Source organism: Gobio gobio, assembly GCF_949357685.1.
Source record: "Gobio gobio genome assembly, chromosome: 15".
Lineage (NCBI taxonomy): Eukaryota > Metazoa > Chordata > Actinopteri > Cypriniformes > Gobionidae > Gobio > Gobio gobio.
In genome coordinates, this window is record NC_137108.1 from 42281528 (window position 1) to 42303549 (window position 22022).

Consider the following 22022-nt stretch of genomic DNA (forward strand, 5'->3'; position numbering starts at 1 on the left):
GCAAGTGACAATATTATATATATATATTAGTGCTATTAAATGATTAATTGCAAAATAAAAGTTTGTGTTTACATATGTGTGTGTCCTGGGTATAATTATGTATATATAAAATACACACCAATGCATGTATACATTTATTTGATATATATTAATTATTATAATATATTACATTATATATATATATATATATATATATATATATATATATATATATATATATATATATATATATATATATATATATATATATATATATATATATATATATATATATATATATATATATATATATATATATATATAAATGATTTATGTTTATATATAATATAAATGATATAAATATATGTGTATTCAAATATACATAATTACACTTTTATTTTACACTTTACATAATTACATGCGATTCATTCTGATTAATCGTTTGACAGTCCTAATATATATTAATATAACATTTTAAAAAATACATACATTTATTGTAAAATACAACAATTTGAAAAATACTCTAAAATACTTTTATTGATTTTTAATAAATAAAAAGTATATGAATTACCTTATAATTTGATTTTAAATCACACACACAAATTAACATAAAAAAATTATAATAATTCATATTTTATAGTAAAATTATACTGTATTAACACTGTTAAAAATTATGCTTAAGTAAAAGACATATAAATGGTCGCCAAATGTCATCCAGGTATGCTAGAAGAATTTGTCACATCATCATTGTGTATTTTAATAGTTTTTACAGTAGCTATAACTTCAACCACACACACACACTCTCTCCAAATAACACAACCTAAAAAGACATGTAGAGCAGAGATTGTTTCTGGCTGGTTAAAAAAAAAAAGAGCCTAAAATGTCCTTACTACTTTTGCAAGGCTCGTTTTATGTGTGCTACTCCAAAAACGATATATTTATAATAATAATAATAATCGCTTACAGCACCTTTAATGGAGGTGTGCAATCATCTAAGCTAAATATCAAAACATAGACAAGAAAAAAAGGATTCTGACCACTTTATCCTCCTGTTGCATTTCCACAGAGGGAGGAAAAGCAAGAGAGAAAGACAAGGGGGGAAAAGAAGAGGGGAGAACAACTGTGAGTGACATTCAGACACACATAAAGAGATGTTCATGTACTACAGCAGCGAATCACATCGCCACTTATTACTCTGAGCAAAGTCATTTAAAAGCACCAAGACTGCACTGGGAGAGAGACATCAAAAGGTTAGATAAGCAGTTTCTGGTTCCTGATACATCCATCGCCTCGGGCCGACAGGCCGCTGTGGTCAAAACAGAGGGAGTATCGCCCTCTAGTGCTCATTGTGTTAACTGCTCAACCCTCAGCAGCCAGCGGGAGAAAAAAAAACTCTTCCACAGGAGGAAAGATCAAATGTTACAATGAGTTGACTGATTACTGTAAGAAATTTCATAATTAAAAGGCCCTGCGTTAATAAGTTCAATTTATTTAAACAATAAAACATGGCTTTTAGCATCTATAAACACCAACAAACTTCTCAAAAACCCTTTTATTCTTAAAATACCGTCACCTTCCTAAAATAATTGCCAGTCGTTTTTTCAGGTTTCTAAGAAAAAAACACAAAAAAACTGAACCAATAATTTCAGAGGTTGAGTAGATTGTCGTTCTTCTTGATGCAGCTGCCATCTTGAAAAGCTTGTAAAACTGCCCAAGTCTCATTTGACTTAGGCAAAATAAAACGGCCTAAGTCACACTCTTGACATAGGCCATTATTCTACAGGGGTAGAATTCTGTTCAACTGAGGATGTGGGTGATTTTACCAGGGGTGGCAAGCATCATGAAACAATTCAAAAAATGACATAGGCAATTATTTTAGGATGGTGAAGATGTATATATATATAGTGTAATTCAAAAAATGTCCACCTTCAGGTTGTGGCACACGTGTCATTGTGCAGTGAAATCATGTTGTTGTTGTTGTTTTTAAGTAACATAAAAATACCTTTTATATTGTTAGTAATATTTCAAGATGGACACTTACTGAAAAGAATCAACTAAGGTTAACTTGATTATCAATACATCATTTTAATTTTATTTTTTTTCAAAATGTAAGTATCATATATGGTACATCAGGCCTTTGAGGTATCTCTCAGTCATCAAGCATTTAACTATACTCGTATGGCATATTATTGGGCATTATAGAGTGACAACTGATATACTGTATATAGTTGATCCAAATAGTCTGTTATACTGTCATAAAGACCTCATTGATTTATATTACAAGCTGTCAGAATTTCATCTTACTTTTTGGCCATATAAATATCAGTAACTGCACCAAACTGCATATTCTGAATAGATATTTTGGTGATGATGTGTTTTGTGGGCGGGTGGCAGAAAGTGTCAGTCTTTTTTTAATGATTAACTGTGCATACATATAGCCTATGTATTTTTGTATGTCATATCTCTACCTCAAAAGTACGACAGCTTATGTCATCCATGGTTCCCACTGTTTTTCTGCCACCATAGTGCACTGCAGTGACATAACTGCTGTGATGTCATCTCCCAAATGGTCTATAAAGGTGCATTCACGCCATGTCGTAATAACCGTAACATGGGGCAGTTCTAGACCGTTTTAGGGGGACTTAAGCCCCACTGCCTGTTGTCTCAGAAAGCCCTAAAACTGAAAGATCGGGCAAGTATTGCTCCAAGAAAGTTTATCATTTTTAGGGCTGCCCCCTAATAGTCGACTAGAAGAGGCTTGGTCGACCAGAATTGTATTAGTCTGTTAGTCGCAGAAAAAAAAACTCCTCGGGAAACTGGCATAAAGTTGGCTTGAAGTTGTACGTTCGATATTGGCAAATTTAGGGACCGTCTCTAAAGTTACATAAGACATTGGCATACACGTTTCTAACGTCAATAGCATTTGAAGAGAATGACATACAGTCACAAAATCAATTGTAAAGTGCTCATCTAGCTGTCAGCTATGATGCACACCTTTTACATTTTTGATATTTATTCAAATAAACTATCAAATTATGTGTAAATATTGCTGTTTTTCACTACTGTATGGGATCATATACAAAATATGCCATACTTTAAAGCTCAATAGCATTTGATGATAATGACATGGCTGACACCTAGATGAACACTTTACAGTTGGTTTTATGACTGTAAGTCATTCTATTAAAATGCTATTGAGCTTTAAATTATGGCATATTTTGTCTATGATATACGTGTAATTAGTCGACTAATGGCTTAAATGAATGACTACTAGTCGACTAGAAAATTTTTTAGTTGAAGGCAGCCCTAATCATTTTCTCGTGTTTTTAAGTCTTAAACATTCAAATTATTCTAAGCCATTCAAGCGCAAGATGCCACGAAAGTAACATCATTCAAATTCATTAGTTTCAACTTTAATACTTGTTAACAATAATGATATGAAGACAATTTTGTGTTCGTCAAAAAGTTGCCTAAACGTGTACCGCAGAATGTCTGGTATCATTTTATCATTTATAAAGTTATTGTATTGACTTGGTACCAATTTAAGTACTGGGGGTACTTTTGACTTATTATATAGTGGTGCCAATTTAGAAAGAATACATTGAAGAAAACATTGTGGTGTACTACTATTTACAACATTTCTCACTTCACAAGTTATAAAAAATACTAGGGCAGTGTACGGTGCAAAGTAGGCCTATGCAGTGAGCAACTAGTATTCTGTTCTGAACACTTCGCTACGCTATCAGTGCTTGTGTATTCGTCTGTGTTCCGGCTGTACCTTGTTAGAGCGAAGTGAAACTCTTCCTCCACAGCGAGCACAGAACTTGGTTTGGCAATAAGAACAGAGGTGGCCACAGCCGTCGGCAAACTTGGTTTTATGGCAGATTCCGCAGGTGGGGGCGTCGATCTTCTGCTCCTGGGTGGTCTGTGCCTCATCCCCCATCTTCTTTACCTGATCCTTATACATTTCAAATTGCTGGTGCAATTTCCTGCAGAGAACAGAACACAGCCAATCAGAAGACAGCAAGAAAACATGTTACAAGTTTAAACATTACGAGAAACGGGACACAGAGGTTGCTCTTTCATAGCTCACGAGACTTTGTGTTTCATTCAAATATCAACTTATCAACTCAGTTATTTATCCTAAAATGCTAAAGAAAAAAATCTAAAAACGCAAGACACAAATGAGACAATGGCAATCTGTAAAATTATCGAGCTATTGTCATTTCAGACATTTTTTTGAATTAACATTTTTATTCAGCAAGGATGAAAAGTGCCAGTAAAGACATATAATATATGTTACAAAAGCATTATATTTCAAATACATCCTATATTAATGTGAAGCATCACAACTGTTTTCAACATTGATAAAAATCATAAATGTTTCTTGAGCAGCAAATCATCATATTAGAATGATTTCTGAAGGATCATGTGACTGCAGACTGGAGTAATGATGCTGAAAATTCAGCTTTCCATCACTAAATCACAGAAAACAATTTTTAGTTGTAATATTTTTAGTTGTAATATTATTTTTTTAGATATTTCACATACCCTATTTTGATAAATGCAGCCTTGGTGAGTATTAATACCGACTCCATACTTTTGAATGATGTACATTATAATACATTAAAAATTTTGAAAATGTTATAAAAACAAGCTTGTCACATGTTCTGAATTAGATTTTTAACATCTTTATTTGTCATTGACTCATATATAATATGATAAAGAATATTTTTAAATGATTTAATATATGAATTTGAATATTCTCACATTTATATATTTTCATTTCGACCATATACAATATCATAAAATGTTTAAAAAAAATTACAATATCATAGAGTATTTTTCAATGATTTAATAAATGAAAAAAATAAGTATTCTTAATATTTGAATGTGAATATTTTCATATTTATATATTTTCATTGAACAATATACAATATCATTATATATATATATATATATACTTCTGGACACATAATGGTAATGAATAGCCTTCGTTTACTTTATGGAATTTTTTTATGTATATTTTATATTTCTATATCTGTACACATTATGGTAATGAATAGCTTTCATTATTTTTATGTAAAATTGTATTTTATATTTATACATGTGGACATGTTATGGTAATGTACAGTCTTCATTTTCTTTATGCATAATATAAATACATTTAAATATTTTAAATTTTTTCAATATATATATATATATATATATATATATATATATATATATATATATATATATATATATATATATATATATATATATATATATATATATATATATATATATATATATATATATATATATATATATATATATATATATATATATATATATATATATATATATATATATACACACACTTTTTTTTTTTTTTTTATAAATCCTAAAAACAAATATATTGTTCTGAAAGAAAAGCCACATTCACAATGAAATATCTGTAGAATCACTAATGGTGTTTTGTTGGTTGTGATGAAGCTCTGATTAAACTCTCTGTAGTGACTGCTGGAGATGTCAGACGGACACTCAACACTGACGAGAACTTTCTGTTCTTCTACATCAGTAATTAAAGCATCATGTGCAGCCTTGGGTCTATTTGTGGCTAAACGCTTTCAATCCACATGACAAAGATCACACATCAGGCTTACGTGCATCACCTCATATAGACTGCAATAGTGAAACAGATGCAGACATGAGCTGCTCAGCTCGAACTACAGTAGCACCACAGTTCCCACTACAAAACCTGATCATTTATCAATATATTCAGATAAATATCAACTTGATCTTGAGCTAGCAGATCACTTGGAGAGTGTTTATGGGACTTTTATTTAGGGATGATGTTTAATCATGTACCCTCTCATTACCGTAAGAGAGTGGAGGGGGTCAAAGGAATGAGACAGACCCTGAAACGCTAGCTGAATGCATGCATGATGCACATGCATTTTGTATGTCCCCTGTCAATCAACCGTAGTCGTGGAAACCAAACACTAGGGGCTAACGCCATAAGCTGCCTATTAGAGGAGGTTTGGTCCCACATCTGCCCCTGCAACATTCATTAGCAGGCTGAATTATTGAGCACGCTGATCTCTTTACTACGGCAGAACGCCTGCGTGTTACCCAGAATTCACCTGGTCACCTCCCACCAAACTCAAACATGAGCACATTCTCACGCTAATCGCTAGCTCTGACAGGAGACTTTGAATACTTAATGCTAAGGAGTTTGTTTCCTGTATATTTAATGAACACAAATTTCACTGAACTTTTGTCTTTTTGACTTCAACATACACAAAATTGACTAACCATGCTTGATACACATATATAGTCTATAATAGAAAAGGAGAAAGCTAGTCGTTAGCATTCTTAATCATCACAATGGCATATTTAGCCCATTTAACCCTTTTAAGAGCCATACAAAATATTGTTCACTGGTACTAGGCTACTAGACTATTTTTCTACTATAATATAGTAAAATACTGGAGATATACATCAGAATAAGCTGCTAGGTTTGACCAGGGCTATTATTGTGAACTAAAACAAAAAGTATTAAAAACATTGTATAAATAAAAAATTAAACAGGAAAATAATTTAAATAAGTTTAAGTTGAAGCACTAAAATTATTAACTCTAAATAAAATAAAAAAACTAAAACTAATTAAACCTAAAGAGTATTATTTAAAAACAATACATGTCAGAATAAGCTGACCAGGGATATTATTGTGAACTAAAACTATTAAAAACATTGTTGGCTGCAAATAAAATAAAATAAATATTGTATTGGCAACAAACTGAATTTAAGTTGAAGCACTAAAATTACTAACTGTAAATTAAATAGAACAGAAATTAAGAGTAATATTTAAAACAAATTCAGAAGCACATAAAATGAAAAATAATTCAAGTAAATTAATACTGAAAATGTAAAAATAAAGGCTAAAATTCAAAATACTAATTCAAACCATAATATTATATAAATAAATTAAAATAGCACTGGTTTTTACTGACCTTCAGTGGATAAACAGGCTTTTTTCCAACAGGTTCTAACTTTTTAAAGCTAACCAGCCAACCCTGACACGTGAACTTCACCAGACATCATTTCTGTTTAAGTCAGTGACCTTTAACCCCTCTAGGATCAAGTCCCACCAATGAGCAGGTCTGCTTTCAACGACCCCTTGCCCTCTGCCCTCTTACCCTCAGAACATGTGGATATACAGTACCACTCACTGTCTGACCCCATGCTCCGCTCTCAGACACGCGTCACATATCCTTTAACAAAATGCAATATTATATTATAGTCTGTGGCAGAAAAAAAGATCATATGTGTTTGGATTGACATGATGACAGGTTTTAAATTTAACTCCAGAATCTATCCTCGCATATACACCCGGGCTCCAGACAGCAGTCAGTTGGATGATGTGAAGGCTGGAGGAGCTCCAGAGGTCTGGCAGGTGCGCTGGCTCAGGTAGCATTACAGACAGCTGGAGAGCACAGCCCAGCTCACCTCCAGCCCGTCAGACAGGAGACGCATAACCCATAATATAATCATACGCCATTCTTCACGTCTCATCTGACACACAGCAGATAGAGAAGTCAAAGAAACACGAGCCAGTACACTGATACAGACTCCCTTTATGAGTGACACCGTGGCCACCCGAAGACCTGCGCTTTACCCGTTTAAGCTACTTACAAATTTGTAGTCGACTTCTCGTGTAATACAAAACCCATGCTTAATGCAGGTCTCTAATGCAGATCTCGTAATCAAATCGAATTGATGGACCATACTGATCTAAACGTGCCTGTAGTAGCCATTATTTAAGATAAAAAAATAAACAAGGGACATTACGTTTTTCACATATACAACAACGTCGTCAAAATGATCCCCTACATTTCTTCATGCATGCAAGTAATTTTTCTATGATCTGAGCAATTTAAGCTATCCAAAATGTTCTTTTCTCAATGTAATAAAATAGAACTGAATTATCCTCATTTGAAGGATATTTCAAATTTTTACATTCGCTAACATTTGTTAATCCATCATGAATTTGAATAATATTGTTACAGCACTTATCAATACAGGTTTATATGACATTCAACATATAAACTTCATTTTATATTGCGTTATTTGTATACACCTGTCGAGTCATGGACTCCACTAGACCCCTGAAGGTGTGCTGTAGTATCTGGCACCAAGATGTTAGCAGAAAATCCTTTAAGTCCTGTAAGTTGCGAGGTGGGGCTTCCATGGATTGGACTTGTTTGTTCAGCACATCCCACAGATGCTCGATTGGATTGAGATCTGGTGAATTTGGAGGCCAAGTCAACACCTCAAACTCATTGTTGTGCTCCTCAAACCATTCCTGAACCATTGTTGCTTTGTGGCAGGGCACATTATCCTGCTGAAAGAGACCACAGCCACCGGGGAATATCGTTTCCATGAAAGGGTGTACATTGTCTGCAACAATGTTTAGGGTGGTACGTGTAAAAGTAACATCCATATGGATGGCAGGAGCCAAGGTTTCCCAGCAGAACATTGCCCAAAGCATCACACTGCCTCCGCCGGTTTGCCTTCTTCCAATAGTGCATCCTGGTGTTTCCCAGGTAAGCGACGCACACGCAATTGGCCATCCACATGATGTAAAGGAAAACGTGATTCATCAGACCAGACCACCTTCTTCCATTGCTCCGTGGTCCAGTTCTGATGCTCACGTGCCACTGTTGGTGCTTTCGGCGGTGGACAGGGGTCAACATGGGCACCCTGACTGGTCTGCGGCTATGCAACCCCATACGCAACAAACTGCGATGCACTGTGTATTCTGACACCTTTCTATCAGAACCAGCATTAACTTCTTGAGCAATTTGAGCTACAGTACCTTGTCTGTTTGATCGGACCACACAGGCCAGCATTCGCTCCCCACGTGCATCAATGAGCCTTGGCCACCCATGACCCCTTTTGATAGACACTGACCACTGCAGACCGGGAACACCTCACAAGAGCTGCAGTTTTGGAGATGCTCTGACCCAGTCGTCTAGCAATTTGGCCCTTGTCAAACTCGCTCAAATCCTTACACTTTCCCATTTTTCCTGCTTCTAACACATCAACTTTGAGGACAAAATGTTCACTTGCTGCCTAATATATCCCACCCTCTAACAGGTGCTGTGATGAAGAGATAATCATCAGTGTTATTCACTTCACCTGTCATCACTTCACCTTCACCTCATAATGTTATTCCTAATCGGTTAGTTCAATAAAGTGTTACCAGCTAATTTTTATGGATAATTAATTAATTGATTAATTGATCAACATACCAGATAATTGCATTCAAAATTAATGAACTGACAAGCTCCTAATTATAACGGTGAGTTACATCCACAGAAATGGCACATAATTCAAGGTTTCCTGGGGAATATAGTGTGTTGAGGGCAAAGATAAATCCATTCAGTCTTACTTACGTCTCCGGCTCCTTTTGAGGCTCAGTTTGCAGTTGGTTTTGGGACTTTGTTTGGGGCTGGAGAACGTTATTAACCAGATCAGTGATTCCGCTAAAGGGAAACCACCTGTATGAACAAGCAGACAGCGCAACTCAATATCAGGTCAACAAGCCTCCTTCCAGTCGACATACGCGCCAATATCATGACAACAACTGCAGTGCAGCTACATTCATGGGGAACACACATTAAAGGGTACAGCATGTACAGCTACAAGAACAAATAGGACAGTGAGAAAGAAAGATAGAGAGAAAGACAGGAACAGACTAGTCCTAGCAAATGGACTGTCTCACGCATATTGCACACAAAACTGGCCACTTTTTTATCTTTCCCGGGAACATAATTGTGTTTAGAATGTACCAGGTTGCTATAAACTTTTCTGTCATGACAACTCTCTGAGTGCTTGGCATGGTAATGGATATGACCATGTTGATTTATTTGGTTTTCTACGCTACTGCTGCTGTTATTGCTGCTGCTGCAGAGCAAGTCCGAGTCTTGCTACTGCCAATACATACATGACACGCTGCTGTGAACATGTAAGACATGCTGCTGCTGTACAATAGAGCGTACATTAATTACTTGTAGCAGATCTATACAGGTGGAGCTGGGGAGGATGGGGGTTTCTGAAGCCGCACTGCAACTGCTACAGCTGCTAACCACGTATTTGAAGGATGAGCATCCAAGCTCATTGGCTACTGATACAGCAGGAACCAATCAGCTGGACCCTATATAGAATGATGTGATTGCAAGCAGATTGAGTTAAGGACCTATCAGCCATCAAGAGTTTCATGACAGAACTTTGTATTTCTAAAGAAAAACAAATCACTGTATATAACAAAGTGGTCAAAGTGGAAGAAACGTATGCGCTTAATTGAGTTTATTCGATAAGAAAACATGCACATAATCTACGATGGAAACACATTTACCAAATAAATTCCTCAATGTGCATGAAAAAAGTCCTGTGACTTTGTGATGGAACAGCATTACTGGACCAACCTGCGGACCGAACTCATTGCACAGCATCTGAAATGCTCAGAAAGTTTATCAGACTTACTGGATGGAAACACTGCTTTATTCGCAAATATTTTATGCGAAATTCCAATTTTGCGCACAAGTTAAATTCGCAAATTTGGATGGAAACATACCTATTGAATCATTATTTCCCTGTAAAGCTGCTTTAAAACTATCTGATCTGTATTGTATAAAGCACTATATAAAGGTGACTTGACATATATTATAGTTGGTCGTGGATAGGAAATGTTGTGCAATTTGTAGGGCTGTGCTCAGAATATCGATACAGCGATACATCATGAACTCCTGACGATGCGCGATGAGCCAGCGGGGAATGAAAAACAAAGGACCGGCGAGAGACTTCCCTCCGTCTCCATGTGCTCTACTTCTATTGGATAGTCGCGTCGCGTTCAACGGATTAATTTGCATAAAGTTGAGCTTCGGTCAGCTTTTTTGAGGCGCGGCATTTGTTCAAATGCAGCGCCACCTTCCCGGAATGCTTTGCGGGTGCGTTAAAGTCGCTTGACGTCACCCATAGGAATAAATGTAACCAACGCGATGCGAGCAGCAGTGCAGGACATTCACAATGGAGAAGAGGTTTTCAGTTAATGAATGAACGGAGCATTGCAGCCTCACATCCATTAAATAGGAATAATCTCTGTGCTTTGTTGCTATTGATATAAAAAAAGTCTCGGATTTCAAATTACGTCAATTTTGTTACGAAATTCAAAAACATAAATACCGTTTTGGCACTGTGGCGTGAGATCGCTTTGGCGCAGCTCAGCTCTAGAGAAGCGGCCGCGCACAGCGCACGCAAACAGATCTTCTCTTCCGCATTAATACTTAATACCAGTTACAGCGCAAAATAAACATGAATGAACATCTGAACGTGTGTTAAAAGATAGAGTACAATTTACCGAAATCCGTATCATGTCACATGGAATCGCTCAATCAGTGTTTCAAACGGAGAAAGGCGCCAGTAAAAGCTTGTAAACAATGTCATGTAACGTTTACCTCAGACAAAATATATAGCCTATCCAGTGTCCATAAACTCGTTAGTCAGCTAGAAAAATTGACTCTAGAGTAGCATTTTGCTAAATATATGTACCATATCCCATATTCATTATAATTTGTAATGTTCTTCAATATTGAATGCATGTTTTTATGACAGCCACCATTTAAATGTTTATATTGAAAAAAATATGTATATGATTATGTAATTTGTAAAGTTAATATTATAACTTTATTATAAACATGTAATTTTGTGTAATTTAAGTGTTTGTACAAATCAGTTCATTTTTACCTTTAATATTATAGTACAACTGACTCCCATAGTTTACAGCATTAGTTAAGAGATTTGTTTTCCCAAATTTGTTTTAGATTTTAGATTTATCATGAGATTTGTTTTACATTCCAAAATTTGCCATGTATTGTACCTTATATATATCCAAAATAATCAAGACACAATTTCCAAAGTTTTTTTGTGACAATTTATATATTTCATTTAACTCTTTTCTTTTTTTTTTCATGACAAAAACAAAAAATGTTTTTTCAGTTATCACAACTGTTCTAACACTGGTTATTCAATAAAAAGATATTACTGTTACAAAATTTCAAAAGAAATTTAATTCCAAATTGATCCATATCGTGATACGTATCGTATGGTGATGTCAGTATCGTGATGCGTATCGTATCATGACATTGTTGGTGATACACAGCCCTAATATTTACCCACATAGTTCTATTATTGTGGTAAAACTATTTAAAGGTGCACTATGTAACTTTTCAGTCCGCTAGAGGTTGCCTATTCAAAACAAAGGCGTAGTTTGATGACACCACGATTGAGCGCAGAATCTTGGGATATGTGGTCTTAACATCACAGCCGGTGAAAAAGAATCGGGATAGGACTCGGGCAGAAATCATGTTCATGGATGTGATTATTAACGTCACTGTAGGATGAAGCAGAGCAGGACCGAGTGTTGTGGAGCTGAGCAAGGCCGCTGGAGCGATTGTTAATAAGATGAACGCAACACACGCCTCGCAAGCAGCGGGACTTTTATTATGCCACAGTCACCGGCGCCATTTCCGTTTTTCCCGTCATGAGTATGAGGTAACGCAGCTCTGTTTATCATATTAGACACATCTGAGTGTGTTGAAAATTATGTTATGATGTTACTGTGTGCATTCGCTTGGCGTCTGCTATGACACTTGTTGCACACTGCAGTGAGAGTAAAGCGTTTCTGCAAAATAAAAGCAGAAACCGAGGCTAACGCAGATATGACTCCATTGACAGGCGACTCCCTCACAAGTCCCAGTTCCTTAGTAAAAATAGCAATTTCTCAAGATTTACAAATAGTTGTAAACATTTGGGAGATTGTAAGTACTCAACTGAACAAAATATAGAACACTGGCCTAGTGGTTTTTGGATATTTTACTGAAAAAATTTTACATAGTGCACCTTTAATATAAACCCAACCCAAAACTAAATGTACAGACAAGATGAGCTGCGATTGGTCGCTTTACATGTCGGTCAAACAATCTCTTCCTGTCTGAGTGGGTGTTTTGTGGCTGGAATAATAAGTAGAACTAGAACTAGAGAAGGAGAAAAACAGAAATACAAAGATAGAGTATTGAGAGGTGGAAAAACAGAAGAGGAAACACACTCAGCCAGAGAAGGAAGCAAAGAAGCCGGAGCAAGTGAAATGAATTTTGCATCCATCAGCCCAGGATACAGTCACTATCCACAGATACAGAGAAAGAGATCAAACAGTGTCCATGTGCAACTCACAGAGTCCACACAAACAAGCAAAATAAAGCAGGACTGGTGCATCCAGCCTACATGTGAATGAAGCTGCCAAAAGCTTTTCGAATTGAGCCATAACAGACTGCAGGCAGCCAATCACTAGAGAGAGGAGGGGAAAAGAGCCGCCAATCACAGAGGAAGCCACAACAAACGCACACGCCACTAACCAGCCAGGCGGGAATTTCAAAGCCTTGAGGTCTCTAGCTAAGAGAAGCCCACACAGAATCATTGCCTGCACTGTTAGACTTTACCGCAATTTTACAGTTACTTACCGCAAAAAAGCCCAGTAAAATACCATTTATATTATTTACGGTTAGCTACTGTAATATGCACTGCATTGTGGGTATTTTTAATGAAATTTACAGTAACTTACTGTATATGGGAATTTGCAGTATTTTACTGTTTACGTAAAAGCAGTAGTGCTACTGTAAACAAAGAATACACACAAACACACACACACACACTGGATGTTTAAAAGTTAAATAAAAACATGTGGATGGAAGGATGTAAAATTAGTTCTTTGTGGGAGACAAAGAAGTTATTTTTATATTTAGTATTTTCTCCTACCCTTTTCACATTTTCGGGTTTCTCAGAGCGGAAGTCATCATAGTTGGGTTAAATTTTATAGCGGTGAATGAGAGAATACAATAATTATATATTTTTTGTGTGCCCATTTGCTCAAATAGCAAAAGAAAAACTCCACAATAGTGATTTCACAACTTTCAAAAAGAGGAAAAAATAGAGTATAGAATAAATAGAGTAAAGTATTAGTGTTATAAATGTATTTCGAATTCGCCTCATAGGAGGAGCTTCTGCCAGCGGCTCCTCTCGTTGAGAAATGACTGACATGGGCTGTGTTTACACGTCTTTTTGTGTTAAAACTGTTAATGTGTGACAAAACGTAGTTTTAAGACTTTTTTAGTCGGTAATGTAGTTGTTTAAAGCTCAAATCTGTGGTTTATTTATAAGAAGAGTGCCTATTTTAACATTTTATCTGGTGTTTTCGGAGATGTGAGCTCCAGTGAGTCAGCGGCGTTCCGCGCTTGTTTACCGGCGAGAGTAGACTTTCCTCGGCTAGCCCTTCTGACGTCTGCCGCTGGCTCTGATGTCTCTGTGGCGTCTCCAGCTATAATTAGTCTTGTGGAGATTTAACGGCCCATATTTGCTCTCATGGATCTATAATTTGTTCCCTGGCAAATCGTTTAGGCTGAGGGCAAAGTGAAGTTTCATTACTTGTTTATTTTTCGGCTATAACTGTACGTTGCAAAATAAAATGACGGATCATGAGATATAAAATGCTAACGGTAGGCTACACACACACACACACACACACACACACACCTACTGTTAGCATTTTATATCTCATGATCCGTAATTTTATTTTATTTATTATTATTTTAATGCCAGAGTACTACCAGTACAAGTGTGGTGATATAAATGTAATTTTTAAATGTTTAAAAAATATATTTATGAACTTTGCTTACACCTCACACAATTTAAATTGTTTACTCGCGTGCCAAGCCCGCGCAAATGAGGTTTGTGTCGAGTGCGCGCATAACGGACGTCCCTGCCTGTGGATCGGATCGCCAGACACCAGCTGCGAGCTTTCCTGAGGTAAGAAGTTTTTATTTGACAAATTTGTCACAAATGTCTTTGATACTTTTAAAACGTAAACTAATATCCATTAAATATAGCTACATATATGAAGAAAGTAAATAATAATATCGAATTGCTATTACTATATGACAGTCTCGGGGAACTGTTCATTTTCCTCAAGAACCGCTTTCATAACCCATTAAATTTGCATACAATTGACTAACTGTTACCTGCATTGTACATTATGTACCAAATGTTGTATTTACGCGAACAATGGTTTCCGTCTTTTCACGGCCAGTTATAGTTACATATTTTCGTTGACAGTTAAATGTGTGTGACGCCATTTGAAGTAACGTTAGCGGTGTCAAAGGCTCTCTCTCTCTCTCTCTCTCTCTCTCTCTCTCTCTCTCTCTCTCTCTCTCTCTCTCTCTCTCTCTCTCTCTCTTTCTCTCTCTCGAAAATAGAACATTTAACGTTACGCCAGTGTATACACCAGAGGATTAATATATATTCAAGTAAAATAATAATTAGTTCAAGTATGTTCATTGTGGCTTCTTATTTATTATATTATTTCATATGAATTCATTTTTACATGCCACTGAAGGCTCTATTATTGTCTTCTCTCTTTTTTCAGTGTTGATAGTCATTTGATTGTGTAAGTGGTCAATCTAGCAGTCATCCTATATCTGTGAATTATCATGTGCATAACATTTAGGCACCATTATAGTCAATAAACATTAATGAAAATTTCTTATTTTTCTCTCTTGTGTCAACAGGAGCTAACAACACCCCAGAAAGAGCCACAGCACTGAGCATCTTTGGCTTTGTAAGTATATATTTTGACTAACATTATGTGATTAACGTCTTTTAATGCATAACATTTTATTATTTCAAAAATACTTGTTGCCTGCATTTCCTACTTGGCATCTATTTGTTATCTTGTTGTGACTGTTTAGTCTCATGTGGGATATGTCACTGCATAACATGACAAAGTAATTAAAAATGATTCATTGTATGCACTTAAAAATTTGTGTAACACTTTACAATACGGTTCATTAGTTAACTACATTAGTTAACATTAACTAATAATGAACTGCACTTATAAAGCATTTATTTATCTTTGTTAATGTTAATTTCAACATTTACTAATGCATTATTAAAATCTTGCTAACATTAGTTAATGCACTGTGAACTAATATGAACAGCTGGATTTTTATGAACTAACGTTAACAAAGATTAACTAATGCTGAACAGAGGTGTTGTTCATGGTTAGTTCATGTTAACTAATGCATTAAAGCGTTAGTTCACCCAAAAATGAAAATTCTGTCATTAATTACTCACCCTCATGTCGTTCGACACCCGTAAGACCTCCGTTCATCTTCAGACACAAATGAAGATATTTTAGTGTAAAGCTGATGGCTGAGAAAGGCTTCAGATAGGCCTCCATTGGCATTCAGTACATTGACACTTCCAAGATCCATGAAAGGCACTTAAAACGTTGTTACAAAGTCCATCTCACCACAGTGACTCTACAATAATTTTACGATGTGACGACAATAGTTTTTGTGCGCAAAAAAAAATCTAAATAACACCTTTATCCAACTTGTTCTCGACTTCCGTGTGTGCCTCCACGACGCATGCGCGAGAATATGACGCAGATCCGGCGTTCGGGAATCCATGAAATGCACACTTAAGCCCCATTTTGAGCACTACGCCGAGACCTAAAGCACGATCAATGTAGAATCCAACAGCTTAGACACGCGCGTCTTCCTCTGCTTGTAAACAAATATGTCCGAACGCCGGATCTGCGTCATATTCTCGCGCATGCGTCGTGGAGGCACACACGGAAGTCGAGAACAAGTTGGATAAAGATGTTATTTAGATTTTTTTTGCGCACAAAAACTATTGTCGTCACATCGTAAAATTATTGTAGAGCCACTGTGGTGAGATAGACTTTGTAACGACGTTTTAAGTGCCTTTCATGGATATTGGAAGTGTCAATGTACTGAATGCCAATGGAGGCCTATCTGAAGCCTTTCTCAGCCATCAGCTTTCAACTAAAATATCTTCATTTGTGTTCCGAATATGAACGGAGGTCTTACGGGTGTCCAACGACATGAGGGTGAGTAATTAATGACAGAATTTTCATTTTTGGGTGAACTAACCCTTTAACTAATGTTAACTAATACAACCTTATTGTAAAGTGTTACCAAAATATGTATACATTATTTTATATGCAGATCATATCCAACCAGTGACCAGAAAACAGAGAGACTGAGGAATAGACGGAGAAACGGACAAAGCTGGACTACAACTAAAACCTGAACTAAAAACTAATCATGCAAGTATGTACAGGTGCAAGTATTTAATTATTTGCAATTTCTGAGAGACTTTTATCTTTTAATTTTCAGCCAACCTCGTCTTATGCTGCCTTCATGTGCTAGAAATTTCCTACTTCCCACCTCTGAAGTTGTGATTACGAGCTCATCACATTCAGATTTTGACTTGAGAGGGCGTTCATGTCCAATTTTTTAACTAGGAAACTAGTTCAGTAATTCCTATAGCACGTGAAGGCAGCATAAGATGTCAGTTGAGCAGGAGGTGACGTTTGCCTACCACACCACAGGTGATATGAAGTATATCATATCATGAAATTGCTCTTATAGTCAGGGTGTCCGCGGGGTTGTAAAAGGTAGTAAATGAAATTAGCCAAAATTAAGGGCATTAAAAAGTAGTAAAAAGTACTAAACGTCATCTGACGAGGTATTAAATTTTCGAGTCCAATTTTTTTTAGATAAATTTGTCAATTTGGCCTTTTTTTTCTAAAATTCGCGTGGATTTATTTATATGTTTAGAGTAGGACCTGCGCGATATCGTTTGAGGTGGTGTTCGTTCGCGCGCGCTGAAACAAACTGGGTCCGCGGCTGGCTTGCTGACAAACATGTACGCAAGCTCGCTTCCATTCAGTAATTAAAGCATGGGGAAATGCAAGTTTTCGGACCTCTGGCTGGAGGACTCACGATTTAAAGACTGGCTTAGGCCAGTAGTTTGCAACAGCCGCGAGGCTTATTGCCACGTCTGCAAGAAGACAATTAATATAACCTGGGTGGGGGTGAATGGCGTCAAATCGCATATGTAATCAAATAGCCACCAAGCTAGGATGCGCGGACGTAGCGAGCAGCTTCCCATACCAATGTTCTGCGCTACAGATGCATCAACGACCTCAACCTCCACTGCTTTGCCCTCAACCCCGACTGCTCTCCCGATTCAAACCACTGCCAGTAGCCTAACGTTAGTCTAGCAGCATCATCAACAGGTGCGTGGCAGACAGCAGACGCTATGCCCTATCACCACCGCTACATTGCGAGCTGAGGTGCTGTGGTGTTTAGACCTTGCAACTAAACACCACTCTTTCAATTTGAATCTATGGCATTGAAGAGCTGTTTCGAAATATGCAAGTTGCTTAAAGCTTGGCATACACTGTGCGATTTCTGTGCGATTTCAGCAAGGTTATCTACTCACACTGTACGAGTAGATCGCATGCGATGTAAAGCCAAAGTTCACGGTTTATATGCTCACAACATGGGATCGGATCCTCGAGCGCGACTTGTCTGCTCACTGTATGAGTGAAGATTTAGCATTTACTATTTATGTATATAAATGATTGTTATTATTATTAGGGTAGGCCTACTTTTATTATTAAATTGATAATACATTTAATTTGCCCCCGTGATAATTTCATAATGCATCAATGCACAACCGACATGTTGCATAATAAAAGAATAGATAGATTAGCTTACTCCTCATTATTTAAATACATTTTGCACAATTAAACAAGGAATTATAGGCCTATAATTAAAATGATTATCAGTCTATAATATGTCAGAACACTACAATAATATCAGTATTATCAGAAAGGAAGAGCAGCTTTATTTAAAAAAAAACTTGTTTAACACGAAATGGGCCTATACTTCTCTTCTAATTTGTTTCACAATATGGGCCAAAAGAGAAATATTAAGAATATAAATTCAGACAGTTATAGGCTATACGTTATCAGCATATGTTAAAGCAGATTTATATAAATAAAGAGATATCTCTTGTCTCTGTGAGAATATGCGCCGAAAGCTTGTCAGATTTTACGTTCACTTTCAGTAGTGAATAATTGACCAGGTTTGAGACTTCACCGACTCTCGCACACATTGCGTTTTTGTGTGATATCCACTGACTCGCCTTCATGATTTAAAACGAAAAAGAAAAAAAATCTATATTGCGCCGTGAAAATTGCTCTGTACACTGCATGAACTATGAAGAAGATGTCTCCTTCCTCTTCTGTCTTTATTTCTATTCTCATCTCTGTGGGCAGCTGATGTTAAGTTATAATGACCTCGTTACATTGTGATGCAATATGTTATTCCATTTGGAAAGATATTTCATTTACGCTACTATAGTTGCAGCTTGAAGTCGCGCTGGTATTAAAAAATATTTTGAAGGTATTAAAAAAGGTAGTAAAAGGTATTAAATTCAACTTAAGAAGTTCTGTATATACCCTGATAGTGTATGGAATGCTTTTTAAAGAAAATTTGCGGGGGGGGAAAGGAAAATGTTTAGATGAAGTAATGGAGATGGTGTGAACATGGCCTTTACATGTTCCAGCGTGAGCTGGAGGGAGGTGTCTTCCGTCAGCAGCTTGCTTTCTGATTGGGTATTGTTGCGTTTCACATGATAATCTCCAGAGCGCGCATGCTTGTCCTCGGGATAGAGATATATAATATAAGTATAACTATGAATAACTGCTGTTGCACAAGTTGTTACCTCATCTGTCCATGAACAAATTTAGATGAGATAAACCATTTCTCACACATTTTCCCTCTGTTTTGTTTCAGATCAGCCATCAGTAGTTTACCAGTAGGGAGGCCAGCCAAGACCAGCTGGGGTATTTTGTTCATACTTTTTGTTGCCATATCGTCATGATCTCTGCTTTGATTTGTTGTAATGAATTCAGTTCTCTATTTTTTTTCTGTTTTTTGTAATTGATTGTGACGGTGAATAAAAAATATACTGATGTACATGGACTCAAGTCTCTTATTTGGAATTTATTAAATGTATTATTTATTTTATTGCATTCATGTAAAATATTCAAAATAAAGTAATAACATATTAACATATGCATATTTTGTAAAATAAAAAGTAAAATAAATTACAGTAAAATTACTGTAAAAATTATTATACTGTAAAAATAAATTGCGGTAAGGGCATCATACTGTAAAATTAAATTGCGGTAAGGGCATCATACTGTAAAATTAAATTGCGGTAAGGGCATCATACTGTAAAATTAAATTACGGTAAGGGCATCATACTGTAAAACACATTTACAGGTAAGCTACTGTAAAGGGGCAATTACAGTAACTTACTGGCAATAGTGCTGCCAGTAAGTTACCGCAAAAATACAATAAAATGTCTAACAGTGTGGAGAAAAACTGCAGAATTTGAACAGATAACAAAGTTCTGCCCCTTTATTGTTTGTTTACTAAATGCTTTGGCAAATAAGATTATGATTTTAGTTACCAATAAGAATATTCTGCAGCTTTTGCCCCAAAATCAATGCGGAAAATGCGGGAAAAGACCACAGAATCAGTCTAGGCCTCGCTGAGTGTTACTTACTGGACTGGCTGAGACTTTGCGTCTTCTTTGTCCCTAAAAATAAAAAAAAATAAGTCAACAAAAGTGCAGGATGACAACAGAAACAAAAGACAACACAAGACTAACATAATCAAAAAAATAATAATTTAAAACATGGAAACAGTCAAACAAATATCAACACATATGATGTACTGGGTGGTATGACAGCAAATGGCTTCAAAAGTGACCCATCCAATTATAATTTGGTCATATCTGTTTTATTATTTAAGGTTTATGGTTGTGAGTCCATTTTTTTAACACCTAATCTGATTTCTTGTGAATTTGATATCTAAAATCTTACATAATATTATCTTTTGACTTGATATATATAGGTGCTGGGCAATCAATTAATCGCAGTTTATAATATGTGTGTATGTACTGTGTATAATTATTATGTATATATAAATACACACTCCAGATAATTGCATGTATATACTGTATATATATTTATATAATTTATCTTATATATAAATATAAATATTTTGTAAATACATTTTATGTATACCATTTTATATATAACATATTTTTCTTAAATATAGACATGCATGTGTGTATTTATATATATGGAGTTAACCAGTTAACTGAGTTAACTGACTTCTCAAAACCTTATATCGGGCCGCCCCTTACAGTACTGTTTGTCTCGTTCTCTTTCTAACGCTCCCTTCCCCTCTCTCTCATCCATTCAACCATCTTTACCATCCCCTGTTCTCTTCCCTTCCAGGTTGTATCTGGGGGTCCTAATCACTCGGCCTACATTTAACTGAGATGATGCCCCCACTCTGAGTCTTCTGGCCGCCAACACCAGATGCCCAGATCAGCTTGACTACCATCCCCTTCTCTCTTCCCCTTCATCCTCTCCCTATTCATTCCTAACTTATTCAATACATAATTCTCCAACATTCATGGTTGTGGCGTGGTCCTTGCTCGTGAAACATAATAATTATATACAGTACACACACATATATTATGTAAACACAAACCTTTATCTTGGATGCGATTAATCACGATTAATCGATTACCCAGCATTAATATATATATATATATATATATATATATATATATATATATATATATATATATATATATATATATATATATCAACCACCCGCCATTACATGTGAAACAAACTAAATATGCAAATAGATATGAACATGATCATTTTAAACATATACACAAAAAGGAAACATGCAAAGACATGGAACACTTAAACAAAAACAAACAAATAATAAATAACAGGTAAACAGAAATAAAACACAGGGAAATGATCTTTCTGCCCTACACAGACAAGTCGACCACACACAGAAACACACAGTCCATCAGACTCAATGTGTTGAGCTTAAAACAAAAATAAAATAAAATCCGCCACAGCATTACCCTGTAAGAACTTCAGAGACATACACAAACCACAAGGAAAGAGGGTTAATGAACCCCCTAAAATCAGAAGTCCTGATAAAACTGCTATGAATGCATGAAAT

The 22022-nt window shown here is 35.9% G+C and overlaps 1 protein-coding gene and 1 long non-coding RNA gene across 2 annotated transcripts in view; one reads left to right on the forward strand and one right to left on the reverse strand.

Annotated features, from left to right (window-relative positions):
* Positions 1 to 983: 983 nt before the first annotated feature.
* The window catches only part of LOC307139236 (regulating synaptic membrane exocytosis protein 2-like), a gene marked incomplete at both ends in the record, with an annotated part of 68741 nt that continues 47702 nt past the window's right edge, over positions 984 to 22022 (reverse strand). Inside the window, 2 exons of the mRNA XM_079838125.1 lie at positions 984 to 1028; positions 3758 to 3968. Of these exons, the coding sequence (XP_079694251.1) occupies positions 984 to 1028; positions 3758 to 3968 (256 nt within the window). The remainder of the gene's footprint in view (positions 1029 to 3757; positions 3969 to 22022) is intronic.
* Positions 14776 to 19846, forward strand: LOC307139062. Its single transcript, XR_013818086.1, has 4 exons — positions 14776 to 14886; positions 15645 to 15694; positions 17109 to 17213; positions 19752 to 19846. It is a non-coding gene; the product is annotated as an uncharacterized lncRNA (long non-coding RNA).